The sequence below is a fragment of the Larimichthys crocea genome, chromosome XIII (assembly GCF_000972845.2).
Source record: "Larimichthys crocea isolate SSNF chromosome XIII, L_crocea_2.0, whole genome shotgun sequence".
NCBI classification, from domain to species: Eukaryota; Metazoa; Chordata; class Actinopteri; family Sciaenidae; genus Larimichthys; species Larimichthys crocea.
The window spans coordinates 44,874,452-44,897,328 of NC_040023.1; the positions used below are offsets into that span (position 1 = coordinate 44,874,452).

Below are 22,877 nucleotides of genomic sequence, written 5' to 3' on the forward strand. Positions count from 1 at the left end.
TCGTTTCAAAGAGAACATCTGGTCCCGTGCATATTTGAGTCATTAGGGGTGGCGATGCTTGCTACAACTGCGAAACAGGAGTACTTCGATGTTTGAAAGCTTTCCAGATCCTGATGCACTGAGTTAATACATGATGTCAGTCTATGTTGGAGGCATTTTTTTAAAAAGGAGAAATTAGAATAGCAATACTAATTGCATTGGTAAGACAATGAGTCATTGTGGTCATACTCATGAGTGAAACGCCCTGCAGATAGCTCAGGCCATTATGTTTAAACTGCTGTGCATCAAAACCAACATATGTCACCATTTGTGTGCTCTGAAGCTTCAAATTTCAAGACATATCCTCAGGAAGTGCTGCAGCACCTGTTCACTCAACAGATGGGTCCAAACCTACCGAGTCTTTTTTGTTTAACTTTTTTTTTTCTTATAATAAAAGACGTCAGATAAGACAGACATATTAAATTCTGGTTAGTGTGGAGGGAATGTGCACAAACGTTGCTTCCAAGAAATTATATTTGAGATTTTCTGCCCGATTCGAAACATTTGTTTAGAGGTGGGAAGCTCATTCAGATATGGTAACGAAACAGCACGACAGACTGAGGTGTGCATCATGGTAATGAGTCGGTTTTATAATAATCTGCCACTCACTGAGTTTCAGTGACTTATGAAAAACTCTGGTTCTTCATTCCTCAGCCTCATCTGACATCCCTGCAGAGTCAAACCTTTGTATTATAAAATTAATAAACATACACACTCTCATCTTTAATCTTTAACCTCCCTTTTTATCTTATGCAGGAGGGTGTCAACCACTGCAGCACCACTTCCATGTTTCCTGTGCATTTCTTCCTCTGACTACAGACGGCACAGGTGCATTCTGGTACATGGAGTCTATGCAGACTTTCTTTGAACGCGTGCCTGGAGACTCTAATGCTCAAATATGTATGTACAGAGTGACTGAAATGTATTGTATGTGTTTTTGTCCCACTATAACATGGTTTGATCCATATTTAATTAATTCTGCTTACTTTTCCAAACTGTATTACACATTTATGAATCATATCCGCAGTGTTAATAATGTATTATCAGGGCCAAGTAAAAACAAAACTGCCATTAACGTTTGCATGTGATTAAACACTGTTTGGCAATGTGAAAGTAACAGTCAGAAGATCCACTTCTCAGACGCAACCACAAAAACAAGAAGAGCCATATCTATTGTTAGACATTCAACTCGTCCTCTGCTTTTCATTTAGGTTTAGCAAACAGCATAAAGCCTGTGTGTACTCGTCGTTTCACATGATCAACAGCATATGTAAGGCTTTGTTACATCTGAACTGAATTAATTGACAAATTAAGTTTTTTTTTTTTTTAAAGGAACACGAGGCTAATGGTATAGACATGACCATGATATCACCATTCAGCTGTAGAGTGGCGGTATTATTACATTGATTATTAGCTACTCGGATGCTAGTTATCTATATAAGAAATCATTACACACAGATAATTGTACCCTCTAGTACTTCCTCGTGACCAACCCAGAACAAATTGCAGCTCGTCTGTACTTTATTTATTGTTGACAGACAATAAATGTTGGGGGATTTTTTTCTATCCAGAGACCAACAAAAAACATTTCTTTGGACTGGCTTTCTTTGAAGTTGAACGCACATGATCTCTGTGTGAATCTTCAATTTCTTAATTTTACAAAGTTGTCTTTTCAAGAAAGTGTGCTGAGAGGTGATATTAATTCTGAAGCTCTTTTTTTTTTAGTCTGTTTGCATTATTAAGTTTGGATGACATGTATCTTCTTGACCCAACAACCTGTTCAAATGTTAATAATGGCCAAAGTTTGAAGAATCGACTCCTCTCAATGTCCCCAAATACACTAGAACAACTGGATTCTGCTCTAACTTTGGCAGTCATCAAACTGTGGGTTGAGTATTGCGTAGCAGTGTTTGGTCTTCAGTTCTTTTTATGCTGTTCCGGTCACCCCGGGTAGGCTGCCATAAGCTCCAAGACCACCAGACAATAGACTTTCAGGTGACCCCTCCCCACACACACAAACGTACACAGGGTGACAATTTAACCGTGGCTCATTTAACCATGCCCTTTAGTCCGGGCTGCGACCCTGAAGTAAGGAAATTCTCACTGAATGACAATGACACACACACAAAATGAAGGGTAGTTCCTAATCTTTTATAGTTTTATAAATGTTCTCTCAGTTATGCGCATAGCTGCTCTGTGCTGTCTGGTTTTACAGTAAATATAAACAGCCTCACACTTACACTCCCTATAACCACAAATAATGTGAATTTCCTTCCTCTCTGCAGCACAGTAGCAACTGATGCTCGGCACAGTCACCCACACAGTTTGCAAAAATACCCTGCTGCACATCCTTACTCACCATGATTCACTTTCACACCGTGTGGACAGAAAAAGTCACTCTGCTGCTGAAACAATGTCAAACACAATACAACAACTCTGCATCACACACACAAACACACACACACAGTAGTGCCCCCTCCTCTTATTGCCAGCAGGCCAGTGGGAGATGTTAGTCAAAGGGGGAGGGGGTGTTGTGAGGACATGTCGAATGTGTGTGTGTGTGTGTGTATGTGGTAGGGGGGTCTTTGTGAGAAAGCGAGGTAGGAGGAGAAGGGGAGAGGGAGGGGGACATAGCGTTCTATTTCTCATGGACCAACAGCTGCTGTCTTTAGTGCAGAGAGAGAGAGAGAGAGAGGAAGAGGGAGGGCTGTGTGGCGTGAGGCAGTGCGTGTGCTCAGTGTTTAGGTGAATCCACAGCCCTCTGGCTCACAAGGATAAAGGAGCCTCTCCAAGGAAGACAGAGAAAAGCAACACAAGGACTCTTTTCCTGTTTTTTTTTTCCTTTCACGTCCTCTTTCGCCGTTCTCCTCGCTTCATTCTCCCTCTCCAGCCAGAAGCCGTTGGTGTCTGCATTTTGTCTCTTTCTGTCCTTCTCTTTTGTTCCCTGCATCCATCTGTGTTTCACCTCGGTCCAGAGAGAAGGAAGGAAGAGCAGAGTCAGAGGCATCATCCTCCCCTCCTGCACGCCCAGCCGGTAAGCTGAGCCAACACTTCCTTCTTCTTTTTTTTTTCCCCTCTTCATTTTACCTCTCATCATCAGCTCCACACGATTAAGCTCTGATAGTACGAAGGGCTCTTACAGTCCCACCCTGCGCCGAAAAGAGAGGCTGAGGATCTGGCATTGCTGGAGGAGGGGGCAGAGGCTGGAGGATGGATGCGGGTGTTAGACTCTAGACTGAGGCTGGTGGCTGACTGGTGCATGGTTTTTTCGAGGGGGCCATGGCTGAGGGATGGTGCTAGGGCCTGTGGTTAGAAGGACTGGACATGGAGGACTTGCATGGGTCAAGATCCCGGTTGTACTGTAGGAAGGGAGCATTGAATTTGGCCCGACCACACTGAACCCTGTGGGACTGGTCAGCTGGGGCTTGTCCTCTTTCACTGCAGTGCTTAGCCAGAGCTGCACGTTCACTGCCACAGCCACAGTCACACACACACACACACACACACACACATCTGAACACAAATCTATTCTTCCTGTGTACATTTGCAGGAATTCATCAGGAAGTCCACAAATGCTTGTGTGTGTTAATGCGTGCATATTTTCAGTGATGGATGATGGTTCAGTCACAGGACATATGTGACCTAGAACCATCACAGCACATGCATCATGTATCACATGGATGCACTGGAGTGCTCTGTGAACAATGTGGGTAAACTGCATGTCAAGCATGCCTCTTTGGCTTTTCAGCTCCATTATCACACACGTATTAGATCAGGAATTGTTAGCATCACCACAAAAGGCGCTCGATTTTATACAGTGAGGTAGGTGTTTGAGGTGTGTGTGCGCTTGGGCAAGACGTCTCTGCAAACCGCCTGCTAAAAACAATAGCCCCAGATTGCACTGCTTATCAGGAGGGGTGGGTGCATGCGACTAGAGTGGAAAATAGGGAGGAGGGAATGAAGGAGGGAGGGAGGAAGGAAAAAACTGAATGGAGGGATGAATGAATGAGGGGCAAAGGCTTTTCAGGAGTGTTTCATTCCTTTCAAATGTGGAGAAATTCTGGTGGAGGAAAAGGGTGTGCATGAGGTTGTAAGACGGAGTGAGGGAGAGCAGAAAAGGGTGAAGCTACCTACTGTGCTACTGTGTGACTCTGCAGGTCTTCTTTGTGTGTGCGGGGGGAGAAGGAATGAGAGAGAGAAAGAGAAAGCGGTGCTGTGATGGAGGGATGGACAAATAATAAGGTGGAGAGAAGAGAAAGCATGGTGAAGTACAGCGTATGCTTGAGGCAGGTGGAGATACAGGACAGGAGGAGGTGTGTAATTGAAAGATCTGGGCCCCGTGGATCCCTCTGTAATCTACTGACTCTGGTTATAATCCATATGAGTAGATTAAATGATGATTTAGTGTCGTGTTGACTTTCACGACACACACACACACACACACGCACACACACACACACACACACAATAATTTGTGTCCAAGGAGGTCGTGTTGCAGTGTCAGTATGTTATGTCACTATATAAATCACACACAATTGCAGGCTTGTCTTATCCTCTCTTTTTGTATGACATAGCTATACACATACTTATTCATCCATGTGCACATGCACATACTGTATATGAATATGTTATATATACACACATATATGGACACATTAAACAATACAGATTGTTAAAATTTGCCAAATATTCACAATGTGTGTTGAAATATGTGCATACATGTACACAACTCTCTAGAATTATACATATAACACATCTGTATGCATCTATAAATAGAGAAGATGCTTGACATGATTTGAAACATGCTTACATACTGTGAGTGATACATAGGTTTTGCTGTACACTGTACGGTCATGAATCTAAATATGCAGATTGTAACCCATTTACATGCATGAATAAAGAGCAAGGTGCACTGAAACAGCTCTGTGTACACGAGTGTGTTAATCAGTGTGTGTGTGTGTGTGTGTGTGTGTGTGTGTGTGTGTGTGTAGGTTTTTTTCGGTCTAAGATGGAATGGTGGCTGCGATGGTATTTACTCCGCTGTTGCTAGGACACTCCCTTTGAACATTTTAACCAAGCCTTCTGATTGGCTTGCCGCAATGATGCAAGATTCCCTCACCCCAAATCTTTCCTGAGCACCCATAGAAACATGCCCGTCTGCATTTCCTCCTCTCTCCTCGCTCCTTCTGTGTCACTCTTTGTCTCACCCTCCCTTTTCTTTTTCTCTATCTTTTTCGGTCTGTTAATATCTCTCCTTGTGCGTTCCCTCTATTCATCTCTCTCTCTCTCTGTCTCTCGCTCCGTCATTAACTCATTAATTCGTCCCTGCTCTCAGTGTTTCTTTATCGTTCAGAGCCTTTCCAATCAGACTTCATCACCTCGGTACATTCTGTCACTTCCCTCACTCTCATCTAGTCAAATTGCTCGCCGCAAAATGGTGTTGACAGCATGTGGCGGTGTCTTCCAGTGCTGCACAATCATTCTGTCCTGCTCTCTTGCAGGGGATTAGTGTCTCACAATGTCCCATTTCCTTTGTCCATATGAGGTGCAGTATCTTATTAGGTTGCCTTAGTGTGTGTCAGGATTATGAGGTTTGACAAGGCGGAAGACAGGAATGGGGGCTGGGGTGCCATGGTGGCTCTTAATGCATACTACAATGTGTTTTAACCTTTTCTCCTCAATAATATGCACTGGTACTTGAGCTATACGTTCATGTTATCACTGCAATTACCCCAAGTTCACAGCTACATATCATTTCCCAAGGTGACGTGTATTTCAGGCTACAGATGTGTGTAATTTTAAGCATATTACATGATGAGGGGCTGGGAACAGAGGATGTGGGTATGTAAGGTGAGAATGAGTGAAAAAAAAGGGCAGCAAAGGGAAAAAGGAGGAGAGGATCGGTGATGTTTGTTTGTCACCTTTGAAGCACCATCAACATCAGGTGTAATGGTGTGTGATGATCACCTCCCACCTTCACTGAACTAGACAAGGCTGAGGTCGCGGCATAACCCCAACTGAGAGTCTATGAATAAAGGCAAGATGAGTGACACGTAAAATGACAGCTACTCCAAAGTGTCATGGTTCACGCTGGAAAAAATGTTTTGTCAAAACATTTTGACACTGAATAGATGCTAATGGGACAGTTTGAAAGAACATTTTAAAGGCTCAAGTATAGCACCAAAATGAAAGCAGAGGCACAAGGACATTTGCTGCCATTTGCACTGTTTGCTGAAGCAATGATGTAAATATCTTCCTTATATAATTCCAGTTTCTACAGCTGTTTTACATACAGCATGCCATTATGAAAGATTGGAGCTTTTTTTAAACCCAAACCAACCTTGAACATCCCTCATCAAAGGAGCAACAATCATCCGATGGTAGATTATTGCTCCTTTTTACCCAGAAAAGCTTATCAGACGGGCTTCCAGTGATATATTGAGGCACAATAAAGAAGTGGATGGACACCATGTTGCATTAAATCCTTTGATTAAAATACAACATCATCCATATGTTTGTCCATGTGGTCCAACTGATTTCCTCAAAAATGCCTGACAATCCACGTTTTATCTAAACCTAATCTTGTTGACTGGCCATCTGTCCACGAGTACAATCTGTCATTCAAACATCTGTCACTTGAGCTTTCACGCTTGCTCTTGATGTTCCTTTTGTTTTCATTGCAGAGGTTTGGACCATGATCTAGCCATGGCTGAAATCATTTCTAAATCTGAAATGTGATCCGCCTTTTCTTGGTAATCTCCCAGCAATGTCAGGGAGTCAGAGATTACTCCATCAGATCAGAGATGATCCTGTTAAAGGGAGATAGGGTCCAGTGATGGTGAGGGTGAGGGAGGGTGCAGATATCTATGCAAAAAGTATTTTCAGTGCTTTGGCCCAGAGAGCTGCGGACAAAAGATTTTAGGAAATGTATTTGCTTTCTTTGTGGGAGTTAGGTTTAATGATCAATTCCACTCTCATATCTGTAAGTTAAACATAAAGATTGAGTCAGCAGCCATTTAGCTTATGTTTGCATAAAGATTGGAAACAATGAAAAACTGCTGACGGTAACAATATTCACCTACCGGCACCTCTGAAGCTCCCTAATTATCACGTTATAAGTCACTCTATAAAAAAAGGGCGTTAAAAAAAACAACAAAAAAACAAAAAGCAAGTCGTGGATTCAGAGCGTGTTTTCGTGCCAAACTATTTCTTGGCCAAGAACAGTGCCTTCCTGAAGTCTCCGCTGGTTGCCTGGCAACCTCATGGTGACGACAAGACCTTTTACAAGACCTTTTGGGTTTTTGTACAGGATAAACAAACAAGATATAACGAGCTTTCGAGGTGCCGGGAGACAGATTTCGGGAGACAGTCTATATGCTATGCTGAGCTATGCTAACCAGCTGAGTGGCATCAATCTCATCTAGCTCCTAAGCAAGAAAGCAAATAATTGTACTCCCACGTTGGTGAAATGTTGTTTCAAGACAAATGAAAAATTCTGGTAAGGTAATGTTAATTGTTGAATTCCTTCAAGGGTCTGTATCTTGAAACACAGAGGAACAAAATACCTCTAAAGCTGACAAAAAAAAGAAAATTAAAATCTTTGATTTAGTTAAAAAAAAATGAGATGTAAGACTCAATGCTTTATTAAACTTGCCTAACAAGTTTCAGACTGAGGGATTGTGTAATTTAACACACAAGTAAATCGGTAAGAAAATAGATTTAAGAGAAATTGAGACTGAATTCACTGTGACATGGGAGCCAAGAGCTGATAACTCTTAGATCATATTACTTAACTTTCGATGTTGGATGGCACTTGTGGAGACTACTGAAAAGTCTTATTAAACACTGTTATCGTCCTTGTTACGCGGTTGTCTTGCTGAAACTCGTTTCAAATGTGGAATGTTACATCCAGTACGACACAGAGATGGACCACAGTGAATCCTCCTGCCTATGTGAGTTTACGTCTAACCGGACATGACTTGGCTTGTCTAACTTTCTATTTCTATGGCAATGAAGGAGGAGATGGTGAGTCTCCAGATGTTATCAAGCTACTTTAGATCTACTCTCTGTGGACTTCCTACAATATCATGGCCTGTTGTCTGTTGATCAGATCAATTGCTGTCCACTGACATCAATGAACAGCCCAAATGTTCGCCCTCTGGTCATATTTAAGATCAATAACCCAGATTCAGCGGGAAGGTGAAGCCAATTTAGGCCGATGGAAGGCTAAAGGGAGCAGTGTGGGAGAAAAGGCAGCTAGACAGTATTGCAATTAGTGCGTAATAATAAGTGAGGAGGCAAATTATCTACTTAGTGATGGTATCTCACTGGAGGCTCCAGCTCTCTTAATAAGTTCTGCGGGATAATATAACCAAGTGTTTGGTTCTAAAGGTAAACACATTTACATAAGAGAGGAACACTTGTGCACAGTGTGTTTGATTATTTTGATCATAGTGTTAAATCACCACCTCAACTCTTCGGTTGACCATTCGCAAACATAGTTCAGCAACTCTAACCAGGCTCAGCGGGTTTGTCAAGCTCATCAAGTTGTAATGAATTGATTAAATCCACATATAAGCTGCAATAATTAGCTAGTCTGGCTAATTAACTCAATACGTAGACCTACAGTTATTTTTGCTAACGTTGCACTACTTCCAAAGCCAAGAAAACATCATCATTAACAAGCATTAGTATTTTGCAGTGACTGGGGCATCCCTTGTGTAGTATTTACCCACAGTGTGGGAGTCCTGAATAATGCTATACAAATGTTACACTCTTTATTTGATTTGGGGAAGTTTATGCTGAAAAAAGAGCTAGTTCAAAGTTCAGTTTACACATACTAAAGTGAACTAGCTCACATTTATAGTTCACATTTTAGAAGTTTGAGTTTATAGCCCCAAAAGATGAGCGGCCCATGTTGATTTCTTCCATTGTGCTTGAATTTGAATTGGTTGGAGGATCTCTGAGCTGTTCGCTTGTGGTCTTGTCCTGAAACTCTTTGTTAATGATATCTTGAGCTGTCTTTCTATCGTCTTGTTTGCCTCTCTACTCAGCGGTGCACCGATGTAATAGCTCCCCTGGAAAATGAAAGTGAAACTTAATTTACGCCTGGCATCGTACAATTTGGCGCGTTCATGTACATCGCTGTGCAGCAGCACTAGCCAATGTTACCTGAGATAGCATGAGGCCTACGTATGCCAAACACAGTGATTAGTCTCGTCTTCAAAGCCTTTTGGGTTTAAAGTTAAAAGTGACCCATATCATTTGAAAATACCACCAATACAGCCTGACACCTGTGATAAATCGCCAGCTAGGATAAGACTCTGGGATGCTGGCAATAATGCCTGTGTTTAGTGTTTCACATGGAATCTCTATTTCTGTGCACATGAACACACTAATTAGTTCAGCTTGAGTCAGTGAGTACTGTACTTTTTTTTTTTTTGTACCAAACAACAAAAAGGTGTGTGAATGTAACTCAAAAATAAATCACTGGACAGAAATAAACCTGAAAAAACAGCCAAGATCTCAAACTTTCACACCAGGGACGCACCAACACATTACCTTCCTTTTAGTTTATTCTCCTCCAGGTCCATCAATTATTTTTTTTCTCTGCGTCAGCTTCAGCCCATACCTAACATTGCAGCCAATTTCCTCTATTTGAGAGCTGCTGCTGCTATTCTGCCACTCCCAGTGGGACAGGGATATTGTAACACTGCATCCTCTGCCATGTGAGACACACTGCAGCACAGTGTGATGGAGCATTGCCTCTGTCAAGGACACACCGGCTCTTCCCAGTATGTAGAGGGAGGATGACTTCGACACACTGAGCTTAAAATAGATTCTGGGTCACACCGGGGTCAGAGGTCACCGCATTCATTCATTCTTTGTGGTCATGTGCTGCAGCCAGGGGATTGAGACACATGCTGTGTCCCAGTTCCACAATACATAGTAAAAGTATACAGTATGTACCACAGGGGTGCCTGTGGAGCACCCCAGGAGGCCAGGGGCCAGTTAATAAACAAACATTCATATTTATCAGATAAAAAGATTATTCATGTGGCGGATTATGATTTCAAAGTTGTAATCTGCTCTTTTCTTGTGGTGCTACAAGGCAGGATCACTGCACTGAAACTAGTATGCCTTGACTCATGGTGGCACCTACAGTAATTAGCAACCCTGCAAACAGCAATTACACACAGTGGTTTAGGATAGGTATGAGGTGGCAAAATAAATTCATCTGTCCATTCAATGACTTGACTGTTTTCATTGTCAACCTTTCCCACTTTAACTTTGGAAAGAGGCAAATCCAGTCGCAGCAGCGCTGCACACGTCAGAAATCACTGCTTCTGTACACTGTTGTTGTCAGGCAAATATGCAACTTTACAAATAACAGACCAGGGTCATTACTTAACATTTATAACTCGTATGCAAACAAACAAAATATTGTGAATAGAAAATGGTTGGCGGATTACCTGGCACCCTTAAGTTGAGTATCGCTGATGTACTACATACTAGTTATTACAGTAATAATGAATAGAAGTGCTGTTTATATAACACATAAGATGACTTCCCTGTTAGCCTAATAATCAGGCTTAGTAACCAGTTGGTTTTCACACCATTATTTTCTTTGATTGTTTCTAGTTTTTAGTTACTTTATGTTAGAGGGGTTGTTACATATCAAGAAATGTGTATGCAATAGCACCACAAGCATTTTAATAGTTGTACACACTACAACTCATAACCTCATAAACTCATAACCTTTACATAGAGTGTCCTGGTGTTTCAGCCTGGCGGGGCACCTTTGTTGTCCATGTTTTCTGTTGTACTGTGTCTGTACAATCAACCACTGTCCAACAAAGGGAAATAGACTGAATCAGAGAGGATGAGTAATGGGGCGAAGGATGAGGAGGAATGTAGATTTCTGATTGTTAAAAAAAGAGGACAAAGACGTGCAAGACAAAAAAGACTGCAAGTACTGAATGGACTGAAAGAGTGAAGGAGAGTTGAAGGCGAGAGGACAATTACAAGACAGCGAGACACCAGGGAGTTGAGTTTAAACTGCCTTTATGTACTGTTTTATAGTAGTCCTTGACTCTAACTCTCTGTTTTACACTCTCTCTCTCTCATACATACACACATGCACACATTTAGTCCAATTTAAAGCAGCTCAGTGCAAAACAAATTCAAATTCAATTCAGGTGAATATGCAGAAACACACACACACTAAAAATCAACTCAATTTAATTTTGCTTTCATCCCAATTAAATTAACTTCATATGTAAACACGCACACTGCTCTGTGTGTGTAAGCAGTCCATCAGGGACAAAGAGAGGCTGGCTGTACAGACGTACATCGCTTCTCTCTTTGTTTACAGGAAGCAGGAGGTCAGGAAAGGACACAAGAAATATGGGGTGCAACAATAGTCAAAGCAATGACACATCATGAGCCCTCATGTCAGCATGTAGACCTCAAAAAACCTGCGGCGCTCCCTTTGTAAGCAAGCTAATTGGCATCTCTAACTCACATCACAAATAAAGATAACAAGATGTTCCTGTACGTCCGTCAATCCCCCGACAGCCAAAGCTCAGAGAGGAAACAGCTCTTCAAAATCGAAATAAAATTTTTCCAACTCTGCTTTTTCAAGATTTAAAACGCCCCTGAGCCAAATTTTGGTGCTCAAATATTAATGGCTACATCTAATATAAGGAATATATTAATCTCTGTGGTGGAGAAAAGAAAGAAAACAGAGCACTGAAACTGAATATTACTGAGAATCTCTCATGTTAGACGTTTATACAAGCAGAATACTGTATATAACAAATGCAAATGCACTTAATGGGTATAAACCTTCAGTAATATCTACACAATAGAGACATTAGAGCTTGCTTTTTATCCACCTCTGAGCAAATAAGCCATGAAATCCCTCAGTTACTGCCCCAGTTCTTCATTTCAATCGAACAAATGGAGATACTGAAGCATGTTACACAATGAAAAAATCAAGTGCAGCTTAAACATACCATACCCTCTCTCTCTCTGTCATTATTTCTGTCTCTCACTCTATCCTCCCCTTTTTCTTTGTCAGCCTGGCAGGGCAGAATCACAATGCTCATTTGCAATCGCCCTTTCATGAGGCACTGTGTGCTGCGTTGGACTCAGACTCAGCCAGTGTGTGCATGTGTGTGTGTGTGAGTGTGAGGGAGAAGGGGGAGGTGCGATGCTAAAGGATCGTAACCTCCTCCATTTCCATCCTCTCTTTTTCCTCCCTTGCGCTGCATCCTTCACTCTCACGCTCTCGCTCTCCCCTTTTATTCTCCTTCCCTCCTCACCTCAGCGAGGGACGGCAGTTTCTGTAATTGTGTATGAATGTGTGTCAGAGTGTGTGTATGTGTGTGTACGTGTGTATGTGCGTGGGCCTGAGGCCAATTGGCTGTAGCATTCCATCGTCGGTCAATCTTTAGCGATGGTCGAGCTGAGTCTGACACTGCCACCTCCCATTATAGTCCTAAAACTAGCTCTTTGTCAATGCATCTCTCCTCTCCTCTCCTCTCCTCTCCTCTCCTCCTTTCCTTCTACAAAACTGTGTTACAACATAGACTGCTGGAGGTCTTCTTGAGGTCAGTCTACCATCAGCATCAGTATCATATGACTTACACCAATGTCCAGTACACTAGTAATGTACATTATATAATTTACGTGAGCCTTACAAAGTGATTAAACACCTCTTTCTCCAAACAAAACAGAGGAACGGCTGAGTTTAGGTGGGTGTTTCGTTCTCATCATCCTCCTCTATTCCCCCTCCTTCCTCTCGAAACACACATATGAGCAGCCTCTTGCGCTCGTCTCTACCTTTAGGAAGAATATGCTGAGAACAAAGAAGTAAAAGATAGAGGGAGGATATAAAAGACACGCGGACAGAGGAAGAGGTCGAAAGGTTGTGCGATGAGAAGACGAGTGAATGGACGACATTAAAGAGGGGTTTGGAGTGAACGCGGGGTGGAGAGAGGGGTGTGTCGAGTGAGTGGGCGAAAGGTTGAGAAAGAGTGAAAGAGATGGAGAGAGCGAGATTAGGAGTAATCACCAGGACCTGTTCAGTGAGCAGAACTAACATGAGCTGAGTAGCACAGACCCTCAACAAAACAGACAGATGTCTGCACACAATGACTTTGTGATCTCCCCTCTCAGATCCTCCGACTCTCTCACCACCTCTTTCTGAAACACTTATCAGCTCTCAAGACGCTGAAAAAGCAACTATATTTAAAGACTGTCCCTCCATTTGGCTAGAGCTCCCTCTCAGTGTCTGCTCTCTGGAGACTGCAGAGTAGTCTGATATTTGATTAGCGTGACACTGATTCATGACGGGGCTCCTTAAGTGGCGGTGCAAATATCAAAGTGAAGTCTTCCTGGAATCTGATCGATTAGTTTTGACTTAAAATAAGAAACAGAAAAAAATATAGTATAGTAACTGTGTATTCACACAGACTGGTGACAAATGGAAAAACTCACATCGCACAGGGGACTTTAAAGTCACCAAATGTATAATTAACAGTGTGGCTGCTTTGATTAACAGACTGTGCTGTTACAGATGGATTCCACAGATTTGGAGATTATTTGCAAAGCAGCCTAACCATAACCCTTTAATTTATCAAACAATAAACAAACTCAACAAACTGAGTTACTGTACAGAGCATTAAGCAAGCGTATTAATCAGTTATTACCAGGCATCATCGTTGTATGAGTGTATTCTAATATATCAAAACTGAGTAGAGTCAAAGGATAAATTTGACTGAGAGTAATTAAATCTGATCAAACTGTGTGCGGTTGCGTCTCAAACCCACATGCTCTAAAGCGAGTACAGAGATGAAAACAAGTTTTTGTATGGATCAGATGAAGCAGTGCTGAGAATGCAACCAGGTGCCGCAGCGCTTAAACGACAAACTAAAGCACTCAGCTCATTAACAGGATTGAAAATAGAAGTCCATCAAAATGTGTCGTCGGAGCCCTGAAGCCTGAGTGAAATTATGTGTCTGCTCTTAGTTTGATAAATCCATCAACAGCCATGGCAACAGCTACACAGAGCTGGTTTCTCACTAATGATACCCTACTTCTCTGTGGTAGCTGAATCGAGCAAACAATCTCTTTAAAAATATGTAGCTTACCTTAACTCTGTCCACAAGAATGAACCTTAATAATGTCTTAGTTCAAGTTGTCACCTCTCTTGACCTCAGCATCCTGTGCAAGACTTGACCTTTGTCCTTTCACTGAGAGGAGAGATCAATAAACATTAGGCAATTCACTTGAAGGGAAGACTAGTCAAAATAAAAGTCCCTATGTACGGTAGAACACATGTAATTCCAGTAGTGGACGGTGTAGTTTACAACCCCCCACGAGTAGGAAAGGCAACTCTGACACACTCTGGAGATTGAGGATAGTCTATCCATCCATCCATCTATCCAATCTATCTGATTGATAACGCTAAACAGTACCCGACTGTGTGTTGCCATGAGAATAAGAGGCTGTGTTTCCCTGGCAACTGTTCTTCAAAGGCCCCCACCTCTCTGCTGTCTGCACTCTCACTTGATGAGACTCAATGATGCAAGGGTAGTAGCAGCAGTGTTAATAGTCACAGAAGGAGTTGTGACAGGCGAACAATCGATGAGATTACCTGAACGCGCTCGGTCTGTTATCGAAATGTAAAAATGGGAGAGAAAGAAACAGCTTCAGGTTCTTCGATTAGACTGTTTGAGCTTTTCGAAGGGTAATACGACCATCATGAGACACTTAGTGACTTTGCAGTTGCTCTCTGTGCTTTTTAGCTTGTTTCAGCACATTGTTTTGGTTTTCTCGCAACCAACTGGCAGCTGTCAGTGTAAAGCACTTCTGTACGCCACCTGTTTAGCACCAAACAGCAGACAGACAAAGCAAATGGCTACCTAGTGAACACAGTGAAACATTTAGCGGCTAAAAAGACAGATATGACCTCAGTTAGACTTCGAGGAGAGCTTAAAAGGAGAGTGAATATTGGCCTAACATTAATTGGGTGGACACAAACACCACTTCAAATGAATGCAAACATTAGTCTGTATCTGCTAGATGTGTAATTAGGAAACTGTCCGATAACATGTTCGCTTTAACAGCGGAGGTGATAATCTGTCCCAAGTGTGCAGAAAATCAGCTATTGCGGGTTTGAACGATGGGTGTTTCCAATGCAACGCTAGCTAAGTAATATCATCATTTTTATTTGCCTTTTATGTCTGTCCATGCTTTTATTTGCCCTTGTTGACTCAGCTGCTTCTTAAAACCCAAATCAAGACTACACTCCTGTTTTTTTCCCCCCCCTGACACTGTGTACGAGATGTTGAATCTTATGTTAATTTCTCTTTCTCTCCGTCTATCTGTCTGTCTCTCTGTCAGGTGGTGGGTGCTGATGCTGTAACCACCGTGTGGAGCTGACAAGCCCTGGTTGATGCAGTGAAGTGTTCCAGTGGGATAAACACAAGCGAAGGTAGGAATGAAAAATGAGGAGTGAAAAAATGCGGTGGGGGGAAGAAAAAAAAAGACTGAAGAACAACAGCTGAAAAATAAGGACACAGCAGAGAAACACCATATGGGCTAGTCAGAGAAGTGGGAGGGGACGCTTGGACAATTTAGGACTAAGGAAACAGTGATGGGTAGAGAGAAAAGATGAGAGCTGGGAGAGTACAGTCGCTTGTATACAGTGCTGCTGAATAGGTTTGATTCAAAGACCACTGAATACCCAGTCAGATCATGGTGGTTAGACACAGAGAGAACGCGACAGAGATGGTGAAAGTGAGTTCAGATGGTATTATCGGTGAGTTAATAGAGCTTAGCCTTGGCAAAGATGAGCGCTGTTTCTGTGCTCAGTAAATCCACACTGATGAAGCTCCTGGTCTGTAACAGGAGGAATCTTTCAGTACGATCTGAAAGGAATCTGGGCGGCCTCGCTCTGCTGCTTGGCTTCAAGTCTGGACCAGGTTTGCTTTTCAGACGCCATGTGGGTGCCGAGCCGTGTCTTTATTAAGACTCGAGGAGCCCCTTGGTTTGATTTCTCCTGCCGGACTACAGATGAGAGCTGTGTTTGCTGTGCAGTTGCATAAGAGAAGCACTTTGCTCCACTTTCACGTTGGCTGACTGCAAACATTGTGTGTGCGTTTGCGTGTAAGAGAAACTGCAACCAGTAGCCACTAAACACACTTCCTAATTCACAAAATGGCATGTTGTTTAAACCGTGTGCTTCTGATACGTCCAGTGGTTTTTATGTAATGTACATTATAGAAACACAACCAGATCACAATTCGCTTTCTGCCACTTCGATTTATTTGCACCTGAGGGCCACCAGGCTGAATGGCACCATGAGTGAGATGTACTGTGACAAGACAAGGCCAGAGGAGCTGGGAGATTGCTGCTGAGTGGTGAAATAGAGAAGTGAGGCAGAGAGGAGAGCTGGCGGGGGATATTTTTTGAGGAACCCATTCTGACGTCAGCAACGAAAAGAGAGAAGGAGTTTTCTCTATTTGCATATGAATTGAGAGACACATGCACGCCGCGTCAGGACGACACAGCCAGAGGAGAAACAAAAAAAAAAGACAGAAATGTAAATAACACAAGCATATCTTGTGTACTTTAAACCAACAACCTCACCCAGCAGAAGAATATCCTGTTCTACAAACAGCTTGAAAGAAGAAAAAAAAAAAAAACACAGCAGAGCAGCATCTAGCACACAGACCAAATAGAGAAAACCACAGGCCTTTAAATAGATGGCAGAAAAAGAGAAGTGTGAAGTGGACAGAGATACACTGAGAGAGACAGACGGAGAAAGAGTGAGAGCAGAAGTTTACATCAGCCTCTAAGAAAAGCAAGAGTGGCAACCAGTGCCGCCGCTGGGACTGCAGTCATCGCTGTGAGTGGCGTGAACCTGGGATTTACCCACAGCAACGGCTTCACAGAGCAAGAGAGGATAAAGACAAGGGAGGAGGCAAGGAGGAGAAACTGAGGGCTAAAGAGAAAGGAAGAGGCGAATCACTTGTAGGAAAAGACGGTAAGAAGAGAGAAATGAGAGTAGGTGGTGATTTCCTGTTGGCTTTGTGAGGCTTTTTTGTGATTACCATATGTGCGCTGCAATTAATACAACGACTGACTGACTGCTGTTCAGCCAGTAAAGATTGGTGCATCAGATTACTGTTGTAAGCAACTGACCCAGTGTGTGAGCAAACTGGATGCTTTTTTTTCTTTTCTCCGACATCTTCTGCTGAGACGAGCAGACGATATCACCAGGCCAACAGTATCCTGGCAACCATCAGCCGAGCTCTGCTCTCGGGATGGACCACATGCTGCTCCAGACTTGGTGTATGTGTGTTAACGCATGTGTGTGTGTGTGTGTTAGAGGTAGCCGCACACCGGCCTCACACACAAACACACACACACACTCACCTATTCACATGTCAGAAAAGCTTTCATTGCTTTATACCAGGCTTCGGTCCGAATCTCAGCTTGACTTCGCCTTTGCAATCACCTTGTCAGGCCGAAGATATGAATCTGTTATTCATTTATTCATAGCGTCTTGCTGTCTTGGAGCAGGTGGTCTAAAAGTCAGGAGGAGAATGGGTTTGTTTTACATGTTTGGACTGATGCTCACAGGTTATAGCAGTGACTCAGCATATAGCGCTCTTTCACTGCCTCCCAGTAGATTTTGTTGTTGGATTGAGTAAACACATGATGCCGTACTCATCTGAAAGTCGCCACTTTCGGGAATGTCAGCTGAGCTGTCTTCGCGACTGGCCGATGTAACTCCATCCTCTGTCTGTCTGTACCTCAGTGCTGCATTGCAACACCCATTCTTGCTGAGTAACAGTGAAAAAAGGATTTTTTTTCTTTTTTCTTTTTTGTTGCAGGACGGTGGCATCTCATAAACATGCTAATGCTGGCCATAAATCAGTCTTGCAGGGAGGAAACTGATAGGCCTCCGCTGTGTGCTAACATAGCACATAAACACAGAGGAAGTGAAACTTGGCAGCTGCCTACCTTCTGCTGCCGAAATCCCTCTATGATCGAGAAGAGGGTTTCATACTCGCACAGCTGAGAGTCATTTCTGAATATTGGATTCCTCTCAGTTTCTGTGTTTATTGTGTGTTTTGTATGCGACATACACCCAAGTCCACATGTGGCCTCTCAATCCTTTCCCCTCTTTGATCCTTAAAAGGCCGAGTGTGTCACATTTAGGGGCCTCTGTTTAGAGATTATGGCAGAAATGGAATTTAATATGCAAAACTATGTTTCCATTAGTGTATAACTGCCGGAAAATATGTTTTTTTGTTACATTAAAATGAGTCTTTTATATCTACAGATGCTGTGTTTCTCTTGAACTGTGTCCGCCATATTGAACCATCATGTTTTTACGGTAGCCCAGAACAGACAAACTAAACATCGGCTTTAGATAGGTCGTTTCACAGCCACCGTAGTTTCTCCTTCATACTCGGAAGAAGAAGAGGAGCGGAGCGGGTTGCAGTCTGCAACTACACACACTGCTCCTTTTACGTCCATCTTCCTGAAATTTTCTCTTCAATTAGCTCTTAGCTTGCTAAAATATCGTCGATGACACAATAAATTTGGAAATTTTGTTATTTCCACTTATCTGAAATAAAGTTCTGTGAGTTTGAACAGTTGAGGGTGGTTTCAATACTATAAATATCAGCTCGATCCATACCAATCCATACTCATGTTACATCATGTTCAGGGCAATTTTTTAACATGCTTGTGATTACGTTATTACAGAATAGTAAAAAGTAATGCTTAATATCTGACAGATTATTCGTGGTAATGAAAATGTATTCAGAAGTAGCCTATTAATGATTCATTGGCCTCATAAATCATGACATACAGCTCTCCCACCTAAACGATAGGACATAAGGCTTTGTAGTAGTTCGTATCGAATCAAAATTAATGGATCAAACCAGCTTTGACTGTCGTGGACTTGAATTCTAAAACACCTGACATATGTTGTTTTGCCTTTTATACGAACATACAAGCGTGTAGACAGTGTATGTCCTGCGCGTCTGACCGACATTATAATCTGATAAAGCTCACATCATTGGTTTCATAAAGCGCTGGCATCTGGTCTTTGGGTATGAAGCATAAAGAGCTTCTCATAAAGTATCCATAGACTGCTGTACATAAAGGGCATTAGGAGAAAGCAGCCCGTACATAGCAGGCTTTTATTAGGTTACTATAGTAATGTAAATGGATTAAAACCACCGCTCAGCTCTAGCGACTCCCAAGCTAAATGATTCACTACTGGATTTAGGCCCCCCTCTAATCAAATACAGAATACGCTGTGTATGGGATGCAAACTGGGATTAGTTTCATTTATGACTGGGATGTCTAACTCCGCTCTAGACATATTGCTTAGACAGAAGGATGGAGGAGGAGAGGAAGAAGGAATCATTAGAAAAGTGCAGATGGGTAAAAAACAAATAAAACAGTCAGAGCCTGCTGTGTTCTCCATGTGCATGTTGTGTATTTTCATGCGCATTGCCAGGTTCTGCGTACTGTATGCATTTTGTTGTTTCCTCCCGTCCAGGTCGCCAGCCATGGGGAACCTCATTAAGGTCCTTGGCAAGGATTTAGAGAACTGTCCACATTTTTTCCTGGACTTTGAAAGTAAGTGAGCACTGGGGTGCGTGCACGTGTTTGTGTGCTTGAAATGTGGGAGCACATGTGTGCAGCGGAGGTGTTCAATGGGAGGTCGATGGGAGAGGAAAAGTATACTTGGATGTGCGAGCTGCTGAGTTGTTGATGGAGTGATGGAGTGGTGTTTGTGGGTGTGGTTTGTCATTATCAGACGCTCTCTAGTCCCACTCTCAGTGCTTTCTGATGACCTTCTATCCAATGATGGTATAAATATATGCTGCATAGGTATAAATAAAATGGTGCAACTCATTTATGCTGTTACTTCTCAAGCAACACTGCCCTCAAACACTGACTTTTATACAGTACAGTACAACACACAAGTGTGCACTTTAATAGAGAGCAACTTTATGGGATTAAATTAATTCATAATAATTATTATCCAACGAAATTTCCCAAGAATTAAACTGAAATAAATAAACTAAGAATGAATAAAAAATCATGTGAAACTGAAAAGCAGAAAATAAAACCGGCAATGAAACTATACGTAAGAGTGATTATAACATTTTCCACTCTTCATGGAAACTCACCTGTTTTTTAATTTATTTTTGCTGTTCTAGTTACATTTCTGACACAGAATGATCATTTTAGGGTTAACACCTGCCCACAAATGGGCACAATCTAATTTCTGTGTAATTGTATAATATATTTATTTGCTTTTGAGGTCTTTTTTTTGTTAATTTGTTTATATTCTTTCTGAGTTTAATGTTTTTCTATTTGATTCTTGGAAGATATTGCTCAGTTCTTGTTTAAAGAAATATAACCCCATATTATTTAAGATTTGTGCCAATTCTTCTATATTATTTATATCTTTTACACTAAATTCTGCAAATGTAAATTAGATTAATTGGACTTCACACACATTCTCTGTAACCAAAAGACATTTTCTATTTAAAGCAAGCTATAAATAATAAGATAGGAGTGGGATTAAAGAAGCTCTGTGTCCACGTTGCCATGCTTCACCCAGGACATACTTCCACCATGCCATTCCAACAACCGCCTTCTCATCCAGTCCCTCCACCGCCCACACCCGGACACCTTCACCTCTCATGCACCACACACACACATACACACACGAACACGCGCACAACCCCGACACCCATCCCCTCATCACCCACAGACTTCTCCCCTCTCTCTGTTCCAGGGGGCTCATGGGAAACCTCCTGAAAGTGCTGGCTTGCGCCGAACTTGAGCATGGCCCAATAGTTTTCCTTGACTTTGAACGTGAGACCATCCGCTTCTTATTTTTTTGAGTTATCCCTTTCTCTTCGTTGCCTTTGCTTTGTTTTCCTCATTCCATCGATCTTAGCTGACCATTGTGTCATCCTTACGTCCTTATTTCTCCCTCCTCACCTTTTCTCTTCTCCACCCTCTTCTTTATCTTTTGGTTTCTGCTCCAGGGATTGGCATTTGAAATTCATTTGGCTTCTTTTTAAAGAGTCTCATTCACACGCGCCACATCTTATTAGAAGCAGACAGATGCACAATGGCATGGTGACGCTGTGGCGAAATGACAACAATAATGCTTTGATCTCGGCTCCTGAGCCACAAAAACTGTGGCGAAATCAACCGAATGCCAGTCCTGTGTGGGTTTCTGTTGCTCGGGGATGATGATGGCTAACAAAAAGTCTATCGTCATCCCTCCACCTCCTCATCCCCTATTGTGTGACCTATTGTATATGTGACTTATCTCTGTGTGTGTGTGTGGATTACACTGTGTGTAAGAGAGTGAAGCTGAAAGAAAGATTGTAAAAGAGGCTGGTAAATAAAACCACCTCTATCCCTCCTTTTCTCATTTTCCAAGTCAGTGAATTCTAAACTTTGCAGTGTAAAAAAAAATTCCATCTTAATAATTCATTTCATTTCAGTTCTCAGTGTTAAAATCTCCTGCAGCTTTGGCAGCAAACAAAACAGTTATGCAGAATGACAACGACAAAACTAACATGCAGTGAAGGTTCACGCTTTTTACCAAGCTTGCAAACAAAAAGCCTCTTCTTTAATTTCTATTAATTTATTTAATGCTGCACTGAAAACTATTTTTTAAAGGCTGATTATGAGACTTAACGAATTGTTAAGATGGAGATTTTTTTGCAGTGTATCCCAACATATTCTGCTCCTCCTCAACCACTTTCCCTCCTTTAACAGCTGGCCTCCTCCTCCTCCTCCTCTGTTACTGACTGTATGTTACGGTGGGAGTGGGATAGCTCACTGCTGGCAAGAGACATCAGCTGTCAAACAGGCTGAACTTACCCCTCATTTATTATGCCTGCGATTCACTTTACTTCAAAAGCGAGTGGAATGAGTCAGACTCAGGCATGTCAGCTTTAAACATCCCCCAGCCACCCCTGTGCCATCTGTGAGCTCTCCTCCTCGACCCAGAGACACAGTCACCTCTGTCACACAGCTCAAAGTTTGGTTTCTACTCTACGGCGAGCTCTCGTGCAGGCTGCCGATAGCTGAATGCTGATCATGATGCAGTGTTAAAGGATCAGGAGCCAATCTGATGACAAAATAAAATTAAAAAATGTGGATAAAGTTTCCATCTCACACAAGAAAATATGATGCTTGGATCATCTGTTTCCATCTCACACAAGAAAATATGATGCTTGGATCATCTGTTGGCCTCCATGTCCAACATGTAATGTAACATGCAAGTCGTCATGCAAAATTAAGTGTGCTCGCTTTTTTTTTTTTATTTATTATACTTTATTAAATTTTAGTTAGTTATTTAGTTATCTTAGTTTAGCATAGCAAAGGGACTTGAAAAGGCAACCTTGGCTCTGTCCAAAGGTAATAAAATCCACCTACCAGGACCCGTAAAACTCACACTACATCCGTCCATCCATTCTCTGTAACCGCTTATGCTTATCAGGGTTGCGGAGTCAAGTCAAAAAATAGTCCCAGGCTTACACCCCATTAACATCTTTTAAAAATCTTCGCAAAGAGCCAGCCTAGTTTCTCCCTGTTCTCAGTCTTCATGTTAAGCTAAGATAATTGTCTCTTGGCTCCAAGTTCATATTTGATTTATATTCTTCTCACCTGGATCAGCAAGAAAGCAAGCTATTCCTTTAACTATGAGCATAAGCTGGGCTCATTTAATTATTACTGTACCTAGTAAACAAAATATGTTATCAGAG

General features: G+C 42.1%; 1 protein-coding gene across 3 annotated transcripts in view; it reads left to right on the plus strand.

Annotated features, from left to right (window-relative positions):
* The first annotated feature begins 2,708 nt into the window (after window positions 1-2,708).
* fam49al (family with sequence similarity 49 member A, like) overlaps window positions 2,709-22,877 on the plus strand; it is a 29,613-nt gene continuing 9,444 nt past the window's right edge. Inside the window, exons 1-3 of one of the 3 annotated variants that reach the window (XM_019275462.2) lie at window positions 2,709-3,073; window positions 15,451-15,541; window positions 19,634-19,713. In XM_019275462.2, coding sequence (XP_019131007.1) covers window positions 19,644-19,713 — 70 coding nt within the window. In that variant the 5' untranslated portion in view covers window positions 2,709-3,073; window positions 15,451-15,541; window positions 19,634-19,643. Of the gene's footprint in view, window positions 3,074-15,450; window positions 15,542-16,341; window positions 17,096-19,633; window positions 19,714-20,884; window positions 20,965-22,877 lie in introns of those variants that run through there. The other 2 variants (XM_019275461.2, XM_010750369.3) reach the window with 2 other exon arrangements.